This window comes from Lissotriton vulgaris, chromosome 2_2, assembly GCF_964263255.1.
Source record: "Lissotriton vulgaris chromosome 2_2, aLisVul1.2, whole genome shotgun sequence".
Lineage (NCBI taxonomy): Eukaryota > Metazoa > Chordata > Amphibia > Caudata > Salamandridae > Lissotriton > Lissotriton vulgaris.
In genome coordinates this window covers 318,164,055-318,190,511 of record NC_141688.1, presented here as the reverse complement: position 1 = coordinate 318,190,511, position 26,457 = coordinate 318,164,055, and the positions used below count along the sequence as shown (strand labels likewise).

At 51.9% G+C, this 26,457-nt stretch overlaps 1 protein-coding gene across 8 annotated transcripts in view; it reads left to right on the top strand.

Annotated features, from left to right (window-relative positions):
• CKAP5 (cytoskeleton associated protein 5) overlaps nt 1-26,457 on the top strand; it is a 901,993-nt gene that overhangs the window by 826,407 nt on the left and 49,129 nt on the right. For all 8 annotated transcript variants that reach the window (XM_086959680.1, XM_086959676.1, XM_086959682.1 and 5 more), the window contains one exon: nt 2,197-2,334. In XM_086959680.1, coding sequence (XP_086815806.1) covers nt 2,197-2,334 — 138 coding nt within the window. The remainder of the gene's footprint in view (nt 1-2,196; nt 2,335-26,457) is intronic.

Sequence of the window (26,457 nt, the reverse complement as noted above, 5' to 3'; positions counted from 1 at the left end):
CGAGGGAGGCCGGGACAAAGGGTTTCCTGTCCGGGGCGGTGCTAGCACCGTCCCAGACATGGTTTTGTGTATCCTTGGTAGGCAGGGCTTTTCAGGAAGGTGACTGCTGAGTGGCACCCCGGTGCTCACTACGCATAGGCCGGTCAGAACCAGTTCCAGGGGCACACCAGCCCCTGGCCTGGGGAAAGTCCGGCATGGCAGAGGGGTGTAACCACCCCCCTCCTAGTCCCACCCATAGGCAGGACCTAGTCACCGGGTCAGCCCCCTTTTTTAGTATAAAGATAGGAGCGGGCCCCCTGTTCAAATTAGATCATCTTTGGAATCAAGACACGACTTTCTTCGAAAGGACTTCAAGATTTCTTCTTCAAGATTCTCCCTTGTGGCTAAGGAGTAGTCACCCTGCATCAAGCGGGCACCATCCTAAGAACACTGCGGTCTGCTGCAAGTCCTTCTTCACGAATCCGACGACCCAGCTCGACGAGACCCGGCTTCCCTGGCACCTCTGACCTCTACTCACCTCTACAGCAAAGCTGAGAACTGTGAGTGCGACGAGACCTCGAGGGACCGACGATCGCCAAGACTGCACGACTTCTGCATAACAAGCCCACCGAGTCTTCCACTGGTGAGTGCTTTGGGGTCCGAGAAGCCCCAACCTTGCGCAGCTCCAGCACCCAAGATCAGCCTCCCTGCATCTCCACGATCTGCGTGGGGCCCTTCTGCTGTTTGCTGTGCACCGCGTTGTTTGGCTACTAGCCGGCTGGCTTGTGGCCTTCTGAACGACGCCCGACGACAACACTGCTGCTGGTCTGGTTGCTCCAGACTGGCCCTTGCTTCCTTCTTCAAGAGAGGCACCCCGGACCCTCCTGGTCCACTCCAGACGCCATTTTAGGTCCACCGCGTGGGCTTGAATTTGCCAAGGCTTTGTTGCCCAATCCTGGGTCCAGCGACGCCGACAGCTTCTATCTTCGTGGGACAGCTCGATCCTCCATCCTGGTCGCCGACAACGCCTCCTGGTCCGTGAGATTTCCGAGCACAGCGTCACCCACTCGCCTAGTCGAGGTGGCTACCATCCGGTGCCCTCCTGGTGCCCACTGACTACTGGCTAGTAGTCTCGAACTTGGTCCCCTCTGCTTTCAGGTGTCATCTTCCATCGATCCAGGCTTGGATCCACCGAACTTTCTTGCCAGCAACTTCTTCCTTCCAGGCTCCTGGTCCGTCAACGAGGATTCCCGACGTCCTTTGAGTCCTATGCAGCTGCAGCCCCTGGGCTAGGTAACTTCGGCATTTCGGTGCCCCAGCATAGCCTCAGTATCCAAGGGCATTATTTACATTACATACGCATAGACATCTCTGTACTACTCACTCCATTCTCACCCTCTTGCAGGAAAACAATCGAACAAAGGAGTCAGTGCCCATGCGCACTATTCCCGAAAGGATCCACTTTCGTTTTCTTCCTACCAGGTCGGGTTCGCCCGAGAACACTAACTTTGCAATTTCTAGCTACCATAGACTTTGTCCCGCATCTCGCGTGAGAGTGCACACACTGCACCCGAGTCCCCTGGGTCTCCTAGAAGTAATCTAACGATTCTTTAGTCAAGTCCTAGCGATTCCAAAGCCTATTAGTACTGTACTTACCTGCTAGTAATTTCGCATTCCACTTTTCAAGTATATGGTTTTCCGTGCCCCTCGGGCATTTGTATATACTGTGCTAACTTAAGTATTTTTGTAAGAGTTTTGGTTTGTGCTTAGTACCCTGTCCTCATAAAGAGTACAGGGCTGTTGTGATTCTTAATAAATAACTGTTTATTTTCATAACACTTGTGTGGTGTCCTTTCACTTGGTATTCAAGGGGTATATGTGTGGTAAACAGCTGGCTTAACACGCCCTCTCGAGTCTTTAGCCTTAGACTGCTCGTATCCACGCTACTAGGATAGCTGGTCTATAAGGTTGACTTACAACCAATCATCAATAAGGGTTGCTGGACTGATACATAGTGTTCACTAGAATAGTGAGCACTGCATATCAGGCCACCTTCTCACACTTGAGGTGAGGAATCTACAAGAAATCACGATCAGATAGTATGGCAAGGTAAGTACATATTTATAATTTGACAGTTAAATAGTTAATTTGATCATGTTCCAAGTCTCCCGATGTAGGTCCACTCATCTCTCGTGGTCGTCTTTTTTTTTTCTTCAGATTATGGATCACATGACCATGATCGAGAACAGGAAAGAATCTGAACTGGAAGCTCATCTTCTGAGGGTTATGAAACATTCTTTGGATCAGAACGGCTCAAAGGCTGACAAGGAGACCGAAAAGGGAATTTCACATATCGTGAGTAACTAGCTAGTGTGTGTAATAGTTAGCGGTAGTAGCAAGAAATAGGATTGTTAAACTTGGCCCAAGAGAGGCCACACTGGGCTGTGGTTCAACTCATCCAAAAATCAAATTAAATCTGTCTGTTGAGAGGTTACAGAATGGAAACCAGAGCTTTGCATTGGTTGCAGCAAATACGTTATCAAAGAAATGTCATATTGTGCAGGAACAGTACGACCTCAAAGTTAAGAAATGAAGAAGATAGCATTCCAAGATAAAGTAGTTTAAAAAAGTAACCTTTAATTATTAGAATTATATACAAATTGAGTGAATCCAGTGTAGGAATCTGGCCGGTTCTCTGAACGCCAGAGCAGACTAATTCAGCTGAAGGTGCCTTGCGGATCGTGAGTGGAGTCTCCATCTGGAGGTGACACAAGTACTCTTTCAGCAGTGGGGAGAGCCTTGGTTAGATCTGTGATACCTCCCAAAAAAGTGCAGTTTTGCAAGTTGGAGTTTTCAAGGCGGCTCTCGCTGAATCACTCTTTTTGTTGCGAGTGGAGTTCAGACCTCCTGTAAGCCTTTCCACTCATACCACTCCTATGCTGAGGGCTCGAGAAGATCAGGGGCTGCTGGACAAGTCATTCTTGGGGCTCTGGATTGTGCACGGCGAGTTTGGTATCCCGAGCTTCTGAATATGAACATCGATTCTCTGTTCAGCCTTCCATTTCAACAGGATCTTTTGTTGCAGCTGCAGGGGAAGTTCCTCCACCTGAACCTGCCCACTCTGCCTCCTTGCGTGGAGATTGGGTGGCGGCAGCTTTTGACCTTTCTTCGTAAGTCTGCAAGGTTATTCTGGCAGCCAGGCGACCCTCCACAAAATCTACATACGCCAGACGATGGAACACATTTTTTAAATATTGGACAGTATGATCTATTAACCCATTATCTGTTTCTCTGGCATATATTCTCCTGTTTATCCTTTCCCTGTCCCAGCAAGGCTCTTCCTTTCAGCCCTCTCTGCTTTTCTTCGGCTGCCTGATCGGCCTTCACGTTTTAAGTCCCCTCTGGTGCTGAAGTTTTGGAAGGAGTAATCCCACTTGGTTACCCCTTCTCCTTTTCTTATTCCACAATGGGACTCTAATTTAGTCCTTACTTTCTTTTTTTTTTTTTTTTTAACTCTTTTTATTTGCAAAAATTAGTGAATACATAGCAGTCAGTACATTTGCATGAGCAAGTCAGGTACAGCATCAGACATACATGAATAATGATTATTGCACCTCGCCTATTCTGACAGCCGACACCATGGAAAATTCAGTCCTTTCAGAGGCAGTTGTGTGCTCAATAAATATAGTACATGTCTGACAAAGAAATGTCATAGAAGACAACAGTATTTGAGGCAGAGTGGTTTCAGTCCATGGTCTCTGTGCCAGAGAGGCTGACCTGGGGAGGCTCACACAAGTTACCTCTGAAGTCGTTCCAACACGACCACACCTCCATTTGCGCGGGCATCGCCCTGCCATGTAGACAGTTTTTTCCTGCAGCATGCACCAGTCCATGTCTCTTTTCCATTCAGTCAGTGTCGGTGTGACAGAAGCGCCCCATAATCGAGCAATGTTTCTTTTTGCCACCATTTGCCCCAGCGTGACCCAGAGCTTCCCTTTCGTAGGCAAATCTGTGGGCTCCCAGATGTTTAAGAGGCATCTCTTAGCCTCTGGTCGCAATGTTACCTCCCACACCTCTTGCATGCAGCATACCACACGCCTCCAGTATCTTTGCACCAACGAACACTCCCATAATATATGAAAGAAAGAGCCTGTGTCACCACAACTCCTCCTGCAGAGCCCCTCCCTTCCTCTACCCATTAACTGCAGCCTAGTACAGGAGGGATAAACTCTGTGTAATATTTTAAGTTGAATGAGCCTTAACCTAGATGAAATTGCGACCTCCTTAGGGGAGGCCAAAGCACTCATCCATTCTTCGTCGTCGATCTCCAGCCCATCCACCTCCCACCTCCCTTTAAGGGAGAGAAGTGTATCAGGGGGAATTGTTTATAAATTTTTTATATGTGAGGGAGATGGCGTGTTCTGGCAGGTGCCCATCTAGCAGTCTATCCGCGAGTGGAGAGGCTTGTGGGGGTGTGGTCCCTGGGGGTATGGTAGTCTGGAGCGAGTGTCTGACTTGTATATATCTAAAGTATTCGGTTTGGTCTAGTTCATAGGTTTCCTGCAGATAGGTAAAAGGTCTGATTCCTTGGGGCCCCCATAGGTCTTTAATGTGGGAGATAAGATCCCATTCACGAAAACCTTTAGTTTTTCCCTGGGTGCCTAATTTTTTGGATGACCAAAGTGGAGTGGCCATGGTGAGGACATTGGACCAGCCGAGTTTACATTGTGCTATGTGCCATATTTGTACCGAGTGTTTAGTTGGTCCTGTGAGTGGGTATTTGCCGGGTCGAGAATAGAGTGCGGCTTCATAGTTCCCTCCGGGGAGGAGCCATCTGTCCATCCCATACCCTCGGTCGTTCCAGTCACTGTATGTTCCCTTGTTGATCGCAGAGAGGTGTGCTGCCCAGTAATATTTACGGATATCTGGGAGGGCTATCCCTCCATCGTACCAACCCAATGTGAGTTTGCGTAGCGCAATTCTAGGCGTACCAGACCAGAGGAGGTCTCGTTGTGCCGCTTCCACTGCTGTAAAGTAAGAGTTGGGCACCAGGTCAGGGTAGTTCTGAAGCACATACAGGAAACGCGGCAGGGCCACCATTTTAAAAAGGGCTGCGCGGCCCAGCAGGGACAACGGCAGCATTTGCCAAATGATGGAGTCCCGTGGGAGACGTCTAAGAGGTGGCAGTAGGTTTCTCTCGTACATCCTGTCCTTGTCTGTGGAGACAAAGATTCCCATGTATTTGAAACAGTCTGTCGCCAACGTGATTGGGCAGGTACTGGGAAGCACAGGTGGGCCACCACGAAGGGCGTAGAGAAGAGACTTGCTCCAGTTCATCTGGAACCCGGAGTTTCTCCCGAAACTCGTAAATGTCAAGTACCGCCATAATGGACCTTCGGGGTCTCGTTAGGTAGAGGAGGATGTCATCTGTGTGTAGGGAGATTTTATCCTCCCATCCATCGGCCTATCGAATCCCTTTAAGATATACATCTTGTCTTATCCACGCAGCAAGCGGTTCGAGAGAGAGTGCGAACAGGAGGGGGGAAAGTGGGCATCCCTGTCTAGTTCTCCTTTCCAGGCCAAAGACCTCGGAGACCTTGTTATTAACTACCACTTGGGCTAATGGCTCCGTATAGAGGAGACCAATCCATGCTATGAAGTTTGGGCCGAAACCCAGTTTACGGAGCACTGAGACCATGTAGGGCCATTCTAGGGTTTCGAATGCCATGGTGGCATCGAGAGAGACCACCACTGCATCTTCCTGTAGGGTGTGACACCTTCCCAATACACCGTTGAGACGACGAAGGTTGAGTTCCGTATTGCGATGGGGCATGAAGCCTGACTGGTCCGGGTGTACTAAGTCGGGTAGGACCGATTGGAGTCTGTTGGCGAGAGTTTTAACCAGTATTTTCGGCTCTGCGTTGAGTAGCGAAATAGGTCTGTTTGATGAGCACAGCTCTCTCGGCTTCCCTTCTTTTGGTATGGCTACAATGGTGGCTATGCGTTGGTCGCGTGGCAGGGAGCCCGCCGCCTTGCTATCCTCGAACATGTGTTTGAGGTGTGAGCTAAGGGCGTCCGGTTTTAGCTTGTAGAGCTCAATTGGAAGACCATTAGGTCCAAGAGCTTTACCTGGGCGGAGGTCCGTGATTGCACGTTCCAGCTCGACGGTGTTGAGTGGGAGGTCATGGGTGTCTCGGTCTTAGTCAGACAATCATGGCATTCGGATGTCTGCTAGTAAGGCCACGGAGTCTGCCTCTGGGCGGTCAGATCCCTTACTATAGACCTGCTGGAAATGTTTTGCAAATTCCGCTACAATATCTCGGGGCTCCGTGACCACCGCCCCGGAGGGTGTGCGTATCTCTGGGACGACTCTATTTTCTTGCTGCTTGCGATCCAGCCACGCCAGGAGTTTACCAGCTTTGTCTCCTTGATCGTATATCATGCCTGTCTTGTCTCTAGTCACCGTTTTGGCCGCCTCCGTGGTTAACTCCCTATATTCTGTCATTTTAAGGTGCAGCCGGTGTAGCAACTCTGGTTTCTGGTCCACTCGCACCGCCTCCTCCAGCGCCCCGAGGTCTCTTTCAATAGAATTGACCTGCGCCTCCTTGTCTTTACGGCGGCCGGCAATTGCTGACAGGGCCTCTCCCCTAAGCACTGTTTTAAATGCTTCCGACAGTGTTACAGAGGAGCTCACTGTCCCAACATTGTGTTCGAAGTATCTAGTCATGGAAATGGTCAGCGTTTTCCTGAGCTCTTCACTTTTAAGGTGCCAGGGATTTATCGGTGTTATGCAGCCCTCTCGCCTAGTTCCAACAGTAATGTGTGTCCCAAACTGGTGAGTGGTCTGAAATACCTTGTGCTAAGTGTGTGGCGTCCTGTATGACCGTGTCTTGCTGAAGCGGGGCGAGTATGTAATCCAAACGGGAGAATGAGTGTTGTGGGCCGGAGAAAAATGTGAAGTGGGCGTCAGTGGGGTGCAGAAGTCGCCACACATCTGTTAGTCCAAAGGCTTCTATAAAGTCGGCCAGCCATCGTTGCCCTTGTGGCGTGTCTCTGGGAGGGTGTCTATCCAAGGTTCCTGAGACAACTGCATTAAAGTGTTCCCCCCCTCCCCCCCCCCATGATCAGCAGACCATCCGGAAGGGAGAGGAGGAGTTTGCCCAGGTCTATGTAAGATTGGGTTTGAAGACCAGGTGGGATATAAGAGGAAAGAAGATTTAACCTGCGACCTTCCTGACAGCACTGCAAAGCGGCCCTGCGGTCTGTGTGATCAATGAGGAGGGGCAAGGAACGGCGCAGAAGGATTCCCACCCCTATAGAGCCAGAAGTGAAGCCGGAGTGGACCGCCAGAGTGTATCCCCATCTATTGAGTGCTTGGCATGCGTTACCTAACAGGTGGGTTTCTTGTAGCAGCACTAAGTCAGGGAGATGGCGTTTGATAAATTGTAAAACGATAGTCCGCTTAAGCCTGTCCCCCAGCCCGTTCACATTCCAGTTGAGGACCTTAAGACTCTTATCCCACCTCTTAGCCATAGAAGTTGCTGTGTGAGAATATTTGACCATGCATTCCGATGTGCCCTTCGACTCTATTCGATATAGCAATTCGTGACTGCAAAAACCTCCGGAACGCCAGAGCCCGGAGATGGTGCCTGTGTCTCCCTCCAGTTGTGATCTTCTGCTCCCCTCCCATTAGCAGGCAAGTCTTTGTCCAGCCAGTCCTGCACCTCCGAGGGTGAAGTAAAAAAGGATTTGCAGCCGGCGAGGACCTTGAGTTTGGCGGGAAAGAACATCATGTACTTGATGCCCTTTTCCCTGAGGGCCGCCTTTACACACCTACGAAGGATCTCCTCTCCCGCTGGACCTGCAGGGTAAAGTCAGGAAAGAAGCTTTCATAATGTAGGTCTCCCACCTGTCTTGCCTCTTGTAGGATGACGTCCCTGTCTCTGTAATTGAGAATTTTTGCAATGATCGTCCTAGACGGCACTCCTGGTTTCGGCTTCGGGATGGGCGCCCGGTGGGCGCGTTCGACCGTGAAGAATTTCTATAGACGCTTGGGTTTGGGGTGATTTAGAACCAGGTCCTCTATGAACAGTTCCCCACTGGGTCCCCCAAGGCCCTCCGGCATGCCTACGAGGCGGAGGTTACTCCGGGCCCGTCCTTCCTGGTCATCAAGACGAAGTGCCATTTGCCGGTGTTGGTGGACAGGTCACTCACCCGCTGTTCCAGCCGCTTCGCAGACGTTTTCAGCTTGGCGATGTTTGCCTTGTTGGCCTTGGTCTTTTCCGACGTCTTGTTTAGGTCCGCGTGGAGAAGAATCACCTCGATGGATACCTTATCTATTTTAGTTTCCATAGTCGCCACCAATGAGTGGATGGCTTCCATGATATTAGATAAAGACTGCTCCTTTTGGTTCTGTTGTGCGTCCGCTGGCGTCGCCTTCTGTGGTGTGCTTTTCTGCACCGTATACTTATCCAGCTTGTTAGTTTGCGTGGAAGTGTCAGTCTTGGGTCTCATGGTTACACTCATTTTCCCCTCTGTCCGATCCGCAGAGTCAAGCAGCTTCAGCTGCCGGCCACCAATAAAGGCAAGTAACTCGTAACTCTTGGGGGGAGAACGGTGGGGTTACACAGAGATTTGCTGCCCCTTCTTTGCGCTGCTTCCAATGGGCCCGGTCTGTGTATCAAAGCTATGTGCTCTCCACGTGACAGCAACAAGATGGCTTCCTGTCCCCAGTCCAGCCGCAACATTCACAACAGATGAGTGGGTCCACTGCTACAGATGGCTCTGCCCCAGCGACGGACCAGGGGAAAGTGCCTATGCATCTACCTTATGTGTCCTCCGACGGCCAACGGGCCAGCGTAACAGCACTCAGGATATGCTTGCGCTCATTAATGGCGACGATTGCTTTCCCAGTCCTGAGGCGAAAAGCCGGGAGCTGGTGGTACGTGGACTTTGCTTAATTGTTTTTAAAACTTACAACTTCTTTTAAAAATTGTTACATTGTGTGGTGTCACTTTTTCATTTCCTGTGTTGGAAAGCGCCACTACCTGACATCTTCCTCAGCGCACAGACGATCTTGGCTCTGCTCGCGCTTGGCATTTCTCGAGCGGCCGCCATCAGCACAGGCGTGCGCGCTGACAACGCCCCCTACAGGCCACGCCCCTACTGTTATACAAATGTGCATCCACAGGAAGTGCAGCGGACGAGCGCAGCGGTAGCGCCGTTTGCGCGCCAAAGGCAAGCCCGTCTGCGCCCGTCCACGACTGTCCGGGGCTAGGGGCGCGTCACTCTGCCCCGCTCATCACCTATACCCCGGACCAACTTCACAACCTCCAGGGACCCTGGCCCATCGCAGCCGCCACTTGTTCCCGCTTCTACTCTCTTGGTCTCTCTCCTGCTGCTCCCTCTCACATTCCCCCTCCTACAGTTGGCCCCTCTCTCCCGCCCTGCAGCATCGTTCCTCCTGCAACCCCTAAAGCCCTCACTGCGTTTTATCTTAACACCCGGTCTGCAGTCGCCCATGCGCATGAACTCTCGGTCCTGCTGGATCTTCATGCCCCAGATCTTCTCTTCCTAACGGAGACCTGGCTCTGCGATGACTCCCTCCCCGCCCTATTATCCACCTTGCCGGCCACTTACTATGCCCTTAGGGCCGACCGCCCTACTGGCAGAGCTGGGGGTGGCGTGGCGGTCATCGCACGTGCCGATCTTCCCTTTCAAATCCTATCTCTGCCTGACATCGCGACCACTGAATATCTGGTGATTCGCACCACTTCCACCTCTCCCCCTCTGACCTGCTTTCTCACTTACCGTCCTCCTCAAACCCATCTACAGTTTCTCCCTGACTTCTTAGATGTCTTGGCCACTATTACAGTCAATAATTCCTCCATTCTGCTTCTTGGCGACTTCAATTTCTGGCCCTTCGACCCTGCTGAATGTTCGTCCTCTAAGGAATTCTCCGATACCCTCCAATCCCTCAACTTTACATCCTATGTTCACTCCCCCACCCACATCAAAGGTCATACGCTTGACCAGATCTGGTCCCTGAACTGACCTGTGGAATCTCTCTCCATCTCGCCCTGCTCATGGTCCGACCATCACCTGATTTCATTCTCCCTTCCTATCCACCCCCCAGCCAAACCCCCCGCCCCAAAAACACCTGGGTTCGATCATGGGGCCGAGTTAATCCGGAAAATCTCTCCTCCCTTCTCACCTCCTCCCTCCCGTCCCTGCAGGGCCTCTCCACTCTCTCCCAGGTTGAGGCCATAGACCAGTGGCTCTCCTTTGGCCGCGATTCCGTCGCCCCGCTCAAGCGCATCACTTCCAAGCGTGAGAAGGATGCCAACCGGTGGTTCAACGAAGAGCTTAAGGCCACCAAACTAAAAGTACGCCGCGCGGAGCGGGCATGGAGGAGAAACTATTGCCCCACTCTAAAACTGGAGTACACCACCATCCTTACCCAGTATAAAAAAGACATCTTGGAGGCCAAAACATCATATTTCTCCTCCAAAATCCTAGCCGCAGAAAACCAGTCTAAGGAGATATTCACGATCGTCCACAACATGGCGTTCTCGGACAGAACAACCCTTAAGCCCGCCCCGTCCGAAGAACTCTGCCACTCCCTCAATAATTATTTTATCCACAAAATTGCTACCATTAAGGCCAACATCCCTCCCCCTTCTCCCTCCTTTGTTGACCCCCAATGTCCCCCTCCCAAGGGTGAACTCACCACCCTCCCCCGCATCACTAGGGAATCTGACCTCCTTAGTTCCCCAGGTCAAATCTGGTTCTCCGCTTGACCCCTGTCCTGCCCACATTCTCCGCCATATCTTTGTTACCTGCCCAGACCCCCCCCTTCATCTCCTCAACAGCTCCCTTGCTAAAGGCGTAGTTCCAAACCCCTTGAAGTCCGCGGTTATTGTGCCTATTCTGAAAAAAACAGGGGCAGACCCTTCTGTCCCTGCCAATTTCCGCCCCATCTCCCTCTTGCCATTTTTGGCTAAGGTGCTCGAGCGCCATGTCACCTGCGCTCTGAGCTCCTTTGTGGAGATGCATGGAGCTCTTGCCCCCCGCCAGGCTGGCTTCCGCCCCGCACACTCTACGGAGTCCGTTGTCATCTCGGTCCTGGACAACCTCAGGGAGGGCATGGATACCAATCAGCCCCAGGCCCTAGTGCTCCTCGATCTCTCAGCCGCCTTTGATACGGTGGATCACACCATCTTGCTATCCCGTGTCAAGGTGGCGGGGATCGGGGGACCGCTCTGGTCTGGCTCTCCTCCTTCCTGAGGGACCGGACCCAGGCCGTCCGCCTGGGTGACTTCACAGCGGACGTCCGGAAAGTCCAGTGCGGGGTTCCCCAAGGCTCTTCCCTTTCCCCCCTCCTGTTCAACTTATATGTCGCCCGCCTATCTTTTCTCTCCAACAGACGGAGGTCGCCGTATTCAATTATGCGGATGACCTCCAGCTTGTTTTCAATCTTTCCTCTTCCCCTTCTTCTGTTCTAAACTTTCAATCTGTTATGCTCCATATCAGAGACTGGATGAACCACAATCATCTCAAACTTAACCCCGACAAGACCGAGCTGGTATTGACGGGTGGTTCATCCAGCCCCTGGTCTCCTCTTTTCTGGTCCCCCTCCTTTGGCCCCTCTCCTGTACCCTCTTCCTCTGTCAAAACCCTAGGCATAAAACTCAACTCTCAACTCACCCTTCACTCCCAGGTTAGCTCTGTGGTATCTTCTTCTTTCCTTTCACTGCGCACTATACGCAGGGTGTCCCGTTTCTTCACTTTCTCCGCCCTCAAGCTCATCATTTTGGCCATGGTGGTGTCCCGCCTGGATTACGGCAACGCCCTATATGCCGGCATCCCCGCATATAGCCTGCGGCGCCTTCAGCAGATACAAAACCAGGCGGCCCGCCTGGCCTTCAAACTTCCAAAATTTCACCACTCTACCCCTCTTCTGAAATCTTTACACTGGCGCCCTGTGCGAGCCAGGGTCCAATTCAAGCTCGCCTCCATCACCTTCTTGGCCCGACTTGGCCTGGCACCAGCGTTCATCTCTTCCGAGATCATTCCATACGTTCCCACCAGAGAACTACGCTCGTCCTCCCAGTCCCTCCTCACCATCCCACGCTACCGGAGAAAGAAGTGGGGAGGCTCAAAATTTGCCACTCTTGCCCCGATCCTCTGGAACTCCCTTCCCTTTGAACTTCGTTCCATACCTCTGTACCCACAATTCCGCAAACACCTCAAGACCTTGTTTACGAAGTCCTTTGAATAATACGCCAGCAGCTCCTCCAGCCTTCTAGCCCTCGACCTGGTTAGCTATAGCGCCAAGAAACCGCTGGTAGACGTGCGCTCTATAAGAAATTTTAAACTCAAACTCATGGTCTTGTGGAGGACACCTGACCCCTCCTGTACCAAGAGCAAGACAAGCTGCTGGGTATACCGTGGCGCGCAGACGTCCGGCACTCCCCTGCGTCAGGCTACGCCGTCTATGGCACCGTGGATATGCAGGACCCAGCTCGGGTTCGCCACGTGGCGTCGTGGTCTCAGTCTCCGGTCCTCTCACAGGATGAGCTGGTCACACCGCCTCGCCGTCGGCGTTATGATGATGTGAAAGCGCCCCCCGGGTGACCTTAGCCGGGGGCACGCCGATGGTACACACACACACTCACACTCTCTCTGCCTATGCAGGCTGAGTGTCTTGGTACAGAAGTAAACAGTCGACATGGTACACTTCCCTGTGTGCCATGCCCACAAACACACTGCCCTGGCATACCTCAGTCACCCCTCTAGTTTGATTTGATTTTGCATTTGTAAAGCGCGTAGCTACCCAAGGGCGTCCCAGCGCTGTCGTGTCAGCTTGGAATGCTCCTGGGGGGGGATTTTTGGGGGAAGAGCCAGGTCTTCAGAAGCCTGCGGAATGGCAGCAGGTTGGTTTCTTTACAGATGCTGAGGGGGAGGCTATTCCAGAGCTTTGGGGCGTTGTATGCGAAGCGGCGCCCACCCGTACGCGCTCTTTTTATTCTGGGGATGCTGGCAAGGAAAAGGGAATCTGACCTAAGCTGTCTGGTGGATTCGTGGGGTTTGATAAGAGGTTTTAGTATGGAGGGACCTTTACCCTGGAGGATTTTGTGAGAGATGCACAGGGTTTTAAAGGCGATGCGCTCCTGAATGGGGAGCCAGTGGAGAGCTTTGAGGGAGGGTTTAGCAGAGCATCTGGATTTCATCCCCGTGAGGAGTCTTGCTGCGGCATTCTGAACGTGCTGGAGTTTTTTGATGACAGATACTGGGGCGCCCAGGTACATGGCGTTCCCGTAATCCAACCTAGAGATGATGAGGCTCTGGATAAGAATTTTTCTAGACTGGGGGGATAAGAGGGAGGATCTTCCGGGCAGTTCGCATGAGACCAAAGCATGTGCCGGCTGTCTTTCTCGCTTGGGCTCTGAAGCTAAGGTCCTGGTCAAGCCAGATGCCTAGGCTCTTGATTTCATTTTTTGGTATGGGGGGGAGCCCATGCTGGGTGGCCAGACGAGAGACTTGAGGAGTTTGTGCGGGTCACCTAAGAGCATAATCTCCGACTTCTCGCCATTGAGTTTGAGGCGGGAGTCGCCCATCCATTTAGATATGCTCTGTAAGCAGGAGACCAGATTCTCCATGGACTGGTCGGACTGATTGATGGAGACGACTAGTTTGGTGTCGTCGGCGTACATGACCAACTTTATGCCGAATGGTGAGACTGTCTAAAGGAGCCATGTAGACGTTAAAAAGCGTGGGGCTCAGGGCCGATCCCTGGGGAACCCCACACTGAAGGGGAAGGGCTTTGGAATGACCGTGACTATCGTCCACTTGGAAGGTCCTATGCTCTAAGAACGATTTCAACCAGGCCAGGGCGGTCCCAGTGACTCCAGTTTTGTGAAGACGGTGGAGGAGGATGGTATGGTCCACAGTGTCAAAAGCGACGCTCAGGTCCAGGAGGATCACTGCCACTGATCCCCCTGCGTCCAAGATGGATCTAGTCTCCTCTGTCACGGCCAGGAGGGCGGTGTCGGTCCCCTGTCCTGGTCTGAACCCTGTCTGGGAGTGGCGAAGGAGGTTGTAGGTCTCTAAAAAGGTGGATAGCTGTTCATTCACGATTTTGTCCGCCGCTTTGCTGATGCGTGGGAGGAGGGAAATAGATCTTAAGCTGGAGGGGTCCGTGGGGTCGAGGTGGGGTTTCTTGAGGAGGGGGCGTACTATCGCACTTTTCCAGTTGGTGGGAACTATCCCTTGGGAGAGGGAGGCATTAATCAGCCTGGTTAGGAGGGGGGGATATTGTAGGGGCGAATAATTTCAGTTTGTTCATGGACGCTGGATCGGCCGGGGAGCCGCTCTTAACTTGGTTGAAGGTGGCCACCATTGTCTCAGTGGATATGAGGGAGAAGGCGTCCTGGAGGGGGGGCGTCTCGGTCGGTGGGCCAAGCTAGTGGGTCGGGGGGGGGGTGGAGATGGGGGAAGGTCTTTAGGATTTTGCGGATTTTAGAGGAAAAAAACTCGGCAAGTTGGGTGCATCTAGCGCCGGTAGGGTCGGCGACGGGCTGAGGTTCGGGGACTTTCATAAGTGACCGCACAATGCGGTAGGTCTCCTTGGAAGAGTTAGCTGCAGCTAGAATTTTTCCTTCAAAATATGCAGCTTGCGTATCTTTTATACATGTTTTATACTGTTTCATGGATGATATATATTTTTCTCTGCTGTTTGAATCCCAGTCTTTCCTCCAGAGGCGTTCTAGTTTTTTGCATTTTTTCCGCAATTCGCGCAATTCTGGGGTGAACCAAGGTGATTTGAATGATCCCCTCTTACTGTGGAAGTTTTGAAAGGGGAGGACCGAATCTTGGGATTTTTCTATCCAAGTTCGAATTTGGATGTCCGCTAGCGAGGGGTCCGGATCCAGAGTGGGAGTGGAGGCTGTCAGCTGGCTGATCCATGCACCCGTGTCAAGTTTGTGCCACGGGCGGGAAGGTGCCTGGGGTGGGGGGCTGTGAGTGGCTTCGGTGGTGATCTGACCAGGGGATAGGGAAGGGTATTGATGTGGTGAGTTACGGAATATTTGAGAAGATTGGGTCCAAGAGATGGCCCTTGATGTGGGTGGGGTGGAGATTTTTCAAGGAGAGGCTGAGTGCGGCTAGGTCTTCTTTGAGGTCTACAGCTATTTTGTTCCCTGGGTTGTTGAAATGAATATTGAGATCTCCTAACACTGTGAAGTTGGAGGAGAGACAGGCTAGTGAGATAGCTGTATCCACTAGTGAGTTGGGAAACTGTCCAAGTGGGCCCGGGGGTCGACAGAGTTTTCTCCGGGGGAGGTGTATGGAGAAGTGGATGTTTTCACAGTCGAGGATTGGGCTGTCCTTGAGCTGGCAGGAGAGGTGGGCTTTGGTGATAATTGCTATGCCACCTCCTGGCCCTAATGGTCTGTCAAGGTGTTTAATTCGGTAACCTGGGTGTAGAGCTTGGACTTTGTCTGTGGCTGAGTTGATCCAGGTTTCCGTAAAGAACAGCACCTCGATATCGTTGTCCAGTATGACAAGGTTGATCTCGGTACTGTGTTTGGGGAGGGATCTGCAGGTAAGCAGGGCCATTTTGAGTGTGCGGGTTTTGGGGAGGAGTTAGGAGTGAGTCTGTATGAGCAATGGCTGCATTCATTTTGACGCTCTTAGAGTGAGATTGTATGGAGACAGAGGTCAGGGGTACTATTCCTGAGTTGCAGAAGTGTGCCTGCAGAGTAACTGATGGGTGTCGAGCTGGGGGTGCAGGGGGACTGGGCCCATGGCCCGTCCTGGCGCGGACGGGCGCAGACGGGCTTACCTTGGGCACACCTTCGGCGCGCAGGCGGCGTGTCCGCTGCGCGTCCGGGAGAGGCACATTGATTTAAGGAGGGAGGGGCGTGGCCTCATGGCAGTGGGGGTGGCCTGGCTTCCCATGTAATGGCAGCAAATTTGTCTCTGACCCGCAGCAGCGTTTAGATCGGCTGCGCGGGGAGAACTGAGCAAGTTGAGGATGGGGAGTGCCCAGGGGAAGGTGATACACACAGGTAAAAACAATTCAATCAGATTTCAATTTTTTTTTAAAAACGAGCGTTCTTCCCGGCTTCCGCCTCAGGAGATAGGTTTCAAGCTAATGCAGGCTTTTGCTTCAGCGCGGCTTAAGTAGCGAGAGAGAAGGGGCGTGGCCTCAGGGCAGTGGGCGTGGCCTGGCTTCCCGTGTAATGGCGGCAAATTTGTTCTCTGACCTGCAGCAGCGTTTAGATCGGCTGCGCGGGGAGAACTGAGCAAGTTGAGGAGGGGGAGTGCCCAGGGGAAGGTGATACACACTCTGCCAGGGGGGCGCTAGAGGGCGCACTGCGAGATGGCTGACTTCTAAGTCGGCTCCGCCGGACGGGCGCGTCTTCTCGAAACCCTTGGCCCCGAATCTGTCCCGATTCCAGCGGAAAAAGGCGGAATGGACGGCTGATGGACTCGCCTCCACACTGTGGCGACATCGGCCGGGAGAACAACCGCACGCCGAAGAAATCGGCATTTCTTCTCACGGAGCGGACCGGCTAACCAAAATGGCGGCGCGCGGCCAAGACGACCGCAGATAAAACGAGCGATGCTGCCCATGGACGGCCACAGGACAAACCTCCACTCAACGCGCTAGCTGTGGGGCGCTAGAACCAGCGGCTTTCAGGTACGATGTGCCTGTACAACATGCGAAAATCTCGGCGGACAGTGTGCGTTCCACGGCGGCCAAAATGGCGGCGGCGGTGAAACGCAAACTCGGCGACCCAGCGCCAGACGCTGCCAGCTCCCTATATTGATGCACCAGCGTAACACCAAGCGCGGAAATACCACTTTGTGCAGCTACTGCGGCGCATTAGGAGGAGAAACGGCTGGAGGTGAGCTGGAAAGAGCGCGCGAGTTGGTGGCTGCTCACCGCTGCTGCCCGCTGCCCTGTAGGCGCGAACTAAACCTGCCATCGCACACGAGACCGCCCCACACGGCCAGGGAGGTACAGGGACACGGCAAGCACCCTGCACCATATGTACCGCCACAGGACACTCCTGCACAGCGCACTGGGCTGACCTGCACCACTGTCGGGCTCAGTACATGGCCTAATGAGTGGGGCTTCAACGCCGAGGGCGACTGGAACACAGCTGCGACGTACACGGACAACGACCAATCCAGCAATCCCAACGAGCCCACTAGTCACTAGCCCAGCTGACCCCCCGGGTACAATGGGTAAGCCGGACAAGCAGCAGTCGAAACTGCCCTTTGAAGCAAGGAAGCAAGCGACGAAAACGGGCGCTGCCCAAGACACTGACTGAGACCAGGTACTGGTAGAAGGCGCCGGCATGGAGGCAGTACTAAGGGCTATCCAGCAGAGTCTGCATGACATGAATGGCAAGATGGACAGTGTCGTGGCGCGGGTGGACTCTCTGTCTAACAAGCTGGAAAACCACGAGGAGAGACTGGTGGAGGCGGAGCGCAGGATCTCCTCGGTGGAGGATCACTCCAGAGACATCGCAAAAAAACACGGCGCCCTTGAGAGGACCCTGGAAACCCTGAAGGCGAAGGTGGAGGACCAGGAAGCGAGGTCCCGCCGCAACAACGTGCGCATCTCGGGCCTGCCGGAATCCACCAACACGGGCAAGATGGAGACGTACGTGGAGAACATGCTGAAGGACATCTTTGGAGCTGGCAGCTTCTCTGAGGTCTTCCTGATCGAACGCGCCCACCGTTCTCTGGCCCCCACTCCGAAACCAGGAGCTACGCCTCGAATAATCATCGCCCGAGTACTCAACTACAGGGACAGGGACACTATACTCCGACTGGCGAGGGAAAAGGGCGCCATTACCCACCAGGGCAATTCGCTGGAGTTTTACCCAGACCACACCATGGCGGTGCAACAGGCCAGGAAGGAGTTTGCTCCAGTGAAGAAGAAACTTCGTGAGCTGGACATTGGATACGCGATGCTGTACCCTGCAAAACTTAAAATCCTGACGGATGGAAAGCCGGTGGTCCTCACAACGGTGCAAGCCGCGCAGGAATACGTCAAGACTCTCACCAAACGTCGGAAAAATCAGGAGAATGCGGGCAGAATGAGCGACAACGACTGACAATGCGATGGCTCAATGTGTGTCTCTTTGGACCACTTCAGCACTGGTGGAGACGCACGACGGACACTACGATTTGGATGACACCTCGCGTGGCACGCCACGAGACTGGGGCTCCCACTGCTGACGGACTCTGGATGGGAGTCATGCATGGCGGTAACGCAGTGAGTACTATGGGGAAACGTTAATGCAGAACCCGCACATGAACATTGGGCCTCCACTGACTAATGACAAGTAGCTAGCACGATGAGCTACCTGCGACCTTACTGTGCAACCCCGAGACACTGACATTGAGGGTGGTTGGCACTGCCTACGAATGTTCCTGTACTTTGGGGGGGGGGGTAAGAAGAACGATGATGGTCACTAAGTGCCTGCGAGGGATCGGGGATGGGGGTAGGGGGGATAGGGTATAAATGTTGACGATGTAATAGTATGCAAATCGCGCCCGTCCACATCCACTATGTGGATGGAGATGTGTGCCTCGGGCGGCACCCCCAGGAGGGTGTTCCCCACAAAAAGTTTACTCACAGTTCTGAAGTTCGGGGGGGAATGGCTTTGGCAAAGTTTGGGTGCTAAAGTGGGAGGTGGGGGGAAGGGGAAGCTGATTGTAGTTACTGTGTTTGTACTGTGTCTGAGAAGCATTGCGACCTCTTTTGTTGCCTTCATTGCGAATGTTAAGAATGCACGGTTTCATAGATGGCCACGCAGATCACGCGGCGCACGATTTCACCGGACCACGTGCTAATGGCGCGCTTTGACACACTCAACTTCATCACATGGAATGCCAGGGGGCTGGGGAACCCGAAAAAGAAAAGGCAAATGTTTGCGTACTTTGACAGGCTTAAGGTCGATGTGGCCTTCCTACAAGAAACTCACATGGCACCCACTTCCACATACAGGCTGGGGAACAAATGGGCAGAATCCACCACTGGCTCATACTACTCATCGTACTCCCGTGGCGTCAGCATTTTGATCAAAAAAGGGACTCACTTCAAAATAACGAACACGCACACTGACACAGGGGGGCGCTATGTAATAGTGGTAGGCGAGACGAGACACCATAAACTGGCTCTTGTGAATGTGTATGGCCCAAACGTGGATGATGCAGGTTTTTTTGAAAGGTTATGGCATATTGTAGCTGATGTACAAGCGGACAATGTTATCTGGGGAGGGGATTTCAACGTCACACTCAGAGATGGGCTCGACAGGGCAGCACACACACTCGAGCAACATACCAAGGCGAGGGAAATGCTGCTTGATGCAATGTCTAATTTGCACGTCAGTGACCTGTGGAGGATACTACACCCGGGGGAACAGGTAGCCACACACATAAATGCTGCAAACAGGAGCTGGTCCCGATTAGACTTTTGGCTAGCCACTCAGGACGTCCTTGCCTGGGTGGAGCAGGTAACACATCTCCCGAGAACACTGTCGGATCACAGTCCTGTGCTCCTACGGTTACGGATCCCACACTATGTCCCACCACCCTAAACCTGGCGCTTCAACGCGCAGGCATTGCGCGATCCGCTCTGTGTGGATACAGTCCAAACAGCGATCACCGACTACTTTGAACTAAATGCCCCCACCACGGAGGACCCGTGCCTCCTATGGGAAGCATTTAAAGCGACAATACGGGGCGTGTGCATTAACACGTCTGCTGGTATACTGAAAGATATTCGTCACCAGCTTAACAGGAGGGAGGAGATGCTCCGAGATCTGGAACAGCGCTACACGAACACTGGGGACACGGCACTACTAAGTGACATACAATCAATATTGTTAGAATACAACACGTTTGCCGATGACGAACTCAAATACATTTTCAAGAGAACAACGGCCAGGAGGTATGGGGAAGGGGGTAGGCCGGGCAGGGCCCTAGCAGAGAAGATTTGCTCGGGAAGGGCGCCACAACATATAGCGACTATACGTACCAAACACGGCACACGCGCACATGACATGCCGACCATTATGGGCGAATTCAGGGAAACCTATGGGGCTCTATATGAGGCCAGAGCACAGGTGCCACGGGAGGAGATACTGGAATACATGGCTGACTTAGAGATTGCCTGGTTGGCGGACGGGCACAGGGAATATTTAGCTAGGCCCCTCACGACACAAGAAGTCGTTGACACTATCAAAAGACTCCCTAATGGCAAAGCACCGGGCCCGGATGGCTTCGTCATAGAATTCTATAAAACGTACGCTAGCACGCTAGCACCACATCTAGTGAATCTGTACGAGGCCGCACATGAAGCCCAGACTCTGCCACCGTCCATGAGAGAGGCGTTGATCATCGCCATACTGAAACCTGGTAAAGACGAAGAACAATGCGACTCATACCGCCCTCTCTCATTGATCAACGTCGACACCAAGATCCTAGCCAGCATTCTGGCGGACCGTCTGAAGCCACTAATGCCGATGTTAATAAGACCAGACCAGGCGGGTTTCATCCCAGACCGGTCGACCACACACAACACTCGCACCCTTTTTGCTCTGGCGCACTACCTGGCCCCGGATATCAAAGCGGTTGCTGTCTTGCTGGACGCGGCTAAGGCATTCGATACGATTGACTGGCCGTTCCTGCACGCAGTCCTAATCCGGATGGGGTTCCCCCCCTTATTCGTTGGCTGGATCACGATGCTGTACTCGGGCCTGACGGCCCGCATACGGGTAAACAAACATCTATCATCCCCGATAGACATCGGACGTGGCACCAGACAAGGATGCCCTCTATCGCCTATGCTGTTTGCCCTTATACTGGAACCCTTGGCGTGTAAAATAAGACAGCACCACCACTACTCAGCTATTCAGTTACCTACGCGGCCCATACACATTGCCCTATACGCGGACGACATGGTCTTGTATGTGAAAAACCCGGAATCAAACCAACCCCCTAATGCGGGAATACATTAAATTCGGCCAATACTCGGGTCTCCACATTAATTGGAGCAAGTCCCTCATACTCCCACTGACAGATGGCACTCAGCCCACGCCGCTGGATTATCCCCTGGAATGGCAGGAGGAGCCGACGAAGTACCTAGGCGTCTGGTTCCACAGAGATCCAGAGCTAGTCATCCGCACCAACTACGGGAGGACTGTCTCTGCTTTAGAGGACAAGGTAAAGAGATGGATTAGTCTGCCGCTCTCACTGGCAGACAGACTTGCCATTGTGAAGATGGTGCTCCTGCCCAAATTCTTATATCTTTTTAATAATATACCTATTAAGCCCCCGGTGGAGGTGTTCCGTAATATTAAATCTCTCATGCTCTCCTTAATCTGGGCGGGTAAACAGGCTAGATTGGACCTGCAGACTCTGACACTCCCATACGCTAAAGGAGGTTTTAAGGTGCCGGACATCTACCTATACTATCAGTGTGCACAGGCGCAATACGCGCATTACTGGTTTCACGAGATTCCATTTTTGACGCACGTGGCTGTTGAGCATGGAGATGCTGACCCCATCCCACTAACGAGTATATTAACGCACAAACGCCCCAGATTACACGAACATGATATCAACCCAGTGAACACCACGATAGAAGCATGGAGGACACTAAGTAAGATGGCGCGTTGCACGCCTCTCTATGCACCGACACTCCCATTGGCTCACCACCCGGCACTGTCTGTCACGCAAGAACAGGTGGGGATGGACCTTCTTAAACGCGCTGGCATAGACACCCTTGGGGATTTGTACAGAGCAGGGCAATTTGTACCGCTGAATCAGCTAACATACATCCAGAATCCAACTCTGTTGTTTAGCTTCAACTATTATAGGCTTCAGAGGGCGGTGAAGGAACACTTTGTGTCTTTCCCAGCAGAACCGCAAGCACTCGCACCACTGACACTCGTGATCAACACCCCCTCAGCTGCACACCTGGTGTCTCGACTGTACCGCTGCGCGCAATCTAGCAATGGTGGTAACGCTACAAAAGCCAGGGAGAAATGGCAAGCGGTACTGGGGGAAGATCTCACGGAAGAGGAATGGGAGGCCTCCTGCATGCTTACGGGGATGCTGACACCTAACGGGAATCTTAGACTGATCCATTACAAATATTTGCACCATATGTACCACACCCCTGCACGTCTACACAGATATGGTCTGAGAGACAACACTAATTGCACTAGGTGCGGGCAGGAACACGCGGATTTCATACACTTGGCATGGCACTGCGATGCGGTAGCACAATACTGGGTTCAGGTGATACAGACACTCAACACTATGTTGGGGGCCCAATTGCCGTGTACTGCCAAAGTCTGTCTCCTGGGATTGGTGCCACACCTGCGAGCGAGACGGCGTAAACTTTGTGTGATTGCGTTATTGATGGCGAAGAGAAGAATATCCCTACATTGGAACAGTAAGCGAAAACCAAAAGTGAAAAACTGGCTGGAAGACTTGGCCTATTGTAGAGACACCTTAGTCACGTATGAGGAAGAGTTGCCTATGGGGTCCCGCCCCAGAGACTTTTGGGAGCCCTTCCAACAATATCTGGTGTCAGTGGCATCTGATGATAATGAGGGCTGAGCGCTCAACTGCTAAAGACTTATTGCCACTATGAGCTACACTTGGTGGGGCAATGAGGGGGGGAGAATGCTGTGACACAGTGCTTTGAGTTTTACAGGGGGTTATTGCTTTGTTGTTTGTAACGTCCTCCCTAGGTTATGGGGGCTTTTGTCGAAAATACCAAAAAATGTAAGACTGATCAGGCAAATGTACCATGCGGATGCACTGTCGCAACCATCGCCTACACTGCTACCGAACATACGCCGCCGGACCTATGGTTGTCGGCTGATGGGCTGTGTATGGATAAGCTGATCATTTACTTCTGCGTACTTTGCAAAGCCGGCCTTCTAAGGTTGTAGGCGAGATTGACTGTACTATTTCTATGACAATGCGCAATAAATGTCTTACCCAAAAAAAAAAAAATACACACTCTGCCAGTGGTGTGGGCACAGGTGCATGAGTCCTGTGCCCCTGTAGTGCGCAGGTCCATTGCTGAGCACTGTAAGTGCAGTGATGTCATTAAGAGTATATGGTGCTGGGAGGTTGTCATTACAGCACCATAATGGCTACACTGAAGACTTAGAAGTTTGGTATCAAACTGCTCAGCACATTATACCCGCACTGATGCCAGTGTGGAATTTAATGTAAAATGCACGACAGAGGGCAACTTGGAGTTGCCCCCTGAAACCAACCCACATCCCGTGTCCGGACTGAGAGGCTGCCTAGGATGCCACCCATCAGACATGTTGCTGGATCTCTGGGCTCTCTTGAGACTGCAACAATACACATCCTGGGACGAGATGCTAGGTCTCCTCCCCCAGGATGGGCAGGGGAAGCTTTAAAGGCATGCCGCCTTTGTAAGCTTCTCCAGGCCACTTGCTGTACTCAGCAACTGGTCCCCACCGGTTCTGATCCCCACTCTGGCAGGAAGGCCGGTGGGAAAACCTAAGTGAGGAAAGGGGGTGTGCCAGCCTCTGCCAACTCCACCCCTCAGGTGGGGGAGGCGAGATGAAAAACAATTCCCGGCTGCCCCCATCTTGAGGATGGGGAGCCCTACCCAATCGGGACTAGCTACTGCCCCCTCCCATTTGAGTGGCAGGATAGGGGGTGTACTCACCCCAGGAAAGGGACCCATTGGTCCCTGACCTTTCCCTACTTGTAACGCCCCTAAATGTAACATTTAGGGGCACCCTGAACCTTCCTTCCCCAGATCCCGATTTTGAAACAAGAAGAAAAATAACAAAGAAGACCTGCCGTGCAGCTGCAAACAAGAGGATGACACCAACCGACTTGGCCCCAGCCCGATTGGCCTGTCGATACTTGAATCTGCTCCTGCTAAACCCCGGCGTCTCCTGTGGTCAGCAACCTCGAACACCCCAGAGGACCTGACTGCCTTGCTCATCCAAAGACTGGGACTCCCACAAGCAGTGGTTATGCTCAAACAGCAACAACCTCTGGTGCCAGCCAGCAACCGCGAATCCAGACCGGCCTGTGCCGGAGTGAACAAAGAGCACGAGGGCGCCCCCCGGCGACTGTGACCAGGGATCCAGCACCCAAGGACCCTCCTCGACGCTCCTGACGATGCCTGCAGCCTCACAACCAAGGACCCCTCCAACCGCGACCAGCTGAGCGTAAGCTTTCCCGACACCAAAAGACACCCCTGCGCCCCCAGGTGCCCTTCAAAGGGGCGCCTACCTACCTACAGCTTCCCAGCGTACCTTTCGAAGTGGTGGTCGCACCTGAAGAATCTCCGTCCCCCGAGCCTGCAGCCTTCGTTCAACAACCAGCTTTCCCATTGAAATATATAGGACGCCCGACAGCCCAAAACCACCCTGCACCCAGCCGCCCAAGTGCAATGGAAGTGCAGCATCTGTTCTATCCTACTTCCCCACTTGCCCTGTGTAAGTGACCTGGAGCTCAGCTCCCACAGCCTCATGGCCTGCCTGCTAGCATCCACCAAGGCCCCCTGCCTGCCATAGGCTAACATTGGGCTTACTCTCTGCACCCGGGTGCCGCTGAGGGTGTAACAACTGTACTTACCTGACCCTGTTGGACTCCCGAGTCTGTGCTCAGAGCCTTAACTTCACCAGTGAATTACTCGCCTGAAAACGGTAGACTCACTTTCCTGCCATAGGATAACATTGACTGGTTTGACTCGAAAAATCTTCCAAGTGTGAAGTTTTGAAACTTTAAAATATTCATCTAAAATCAGCCGAATAACTAATTCCGAATTACTCACCTGTAATCAGGAGAGCAGCCAGTACTGTACCTTGTAGCCCAGTACTGAATCTAAAAAGTAATCACAGCCGTGTTCGCTAGTAATCTACATTTCTTCCATAGGAAACCATTGACTGTTTTTCTGTGAAATTTCTTCTAAGTGTCTACTTTTAGAAATTAAAAATATTCCTTAAATATCGTACCAACTACTGAAACGTAATTACTTACTTGTCTTAGGTAGAGACCCCAGTACTGAACCTAGGAGTCCAGTCCTGGATTACAAAAGTAACAAGAACATACTTTACCTGTGACTTGAATTTCCTTCCTTTGGATAACATTGCTAGTTTTTCGCTGAAATGTTTGTCAACTTTTGAAATACCTTTATATTCTTTAAAAATCATTGCAATAACTAAAACGTTTTTACTAAACTGTTTTCAGCTTAGACCCCAGGACTGAATCTAGGGCCCAGTCCTGAAGTTACAAAAGTAATCTATAAAGCAATCAACTGCATTTATGTAGAAAAACCCATTGAGACCAGTGTTAAATTGTGTTAAGAATTGTTGCCTACTGCAACCACTGTATCTTTTGCATTTACAAAGTTTATTGCCTTTCTGCAAAGTACTTACCTGAGATCACTCCTATTGAGAAAAGTATATTTTGATAACTGTTGGTTCTAAAAATAAAACTATATCTGTGGATATAAAAACAATTGGCCTAGAGTTCAGTCCTTGAGTGTGTGAAACCTTTTGCTGACTGAGTGTGTACAACAAATGCTTTACACTGTCCTCTGGTACTGCCTTACTGCTCGACCAAGCTACCACTTTGGAGAGTAAGGTCAGCCCTGACTTAAACCTCTGTTATACCTCTGGGGTTTGTGGACTCTGTACACACTGTACCTTACTTTGGTCCAGTGTATATATAGAGCCACTTTCTCACACACTGTACACAATGATTAATGATGCAAGAGGAGTGTGTTACTTGATGTAATTCATGGTTGTTTTCAGCTAACATGATCACATGTTTTGACCAGAATGTCCTAGGACCTGCTGCAGGACTGTTCATTGTAACTAACTAAAAGCATTTACCCTCGCGGAAGCTCGATCGTTTATTTGGTTTTGTTATCTTCTGTTTTTAACATAATCATTGCTGCTACTCTTCTTAAATATACTGGCTCTATTTTTAATGTGTTACTGATTTTAAAATACATTTGCTATTTTAAGAAAAGTGTCTCAGGTTACCGGGAGAGCTGTGTTAAAAGCTCGAGGGTAGTGGGGCATCCATTCTCACCAGTACACGCACTTAGGCATGGGGTCAGCGCTCTAGCAGCTGGACCCTGACGCTCAACTGACGCCATAAAAGCGCCAGATGACGCAATTGCGCAGCAAGAGCTAGAAGCATTTACCCTCGCGGAAGCTCGATTGTCTATTTGGCTTTATCTTCAGTTTTTAACATAATCATTGCTGCTATTGTTTTTAAATATACTGGTGCTATTTTTAATACGTGTTGCTGATTTTAAAATACTGTTGCTATTTTAAGAAAAGTGTCTCAGGTTACCGGGAGAGCTGTGTTAAAAGCTCGAGGGTAGTGGGGCATCCATTCTCACCAGTACACGCACTTAGGTGTCGGGTG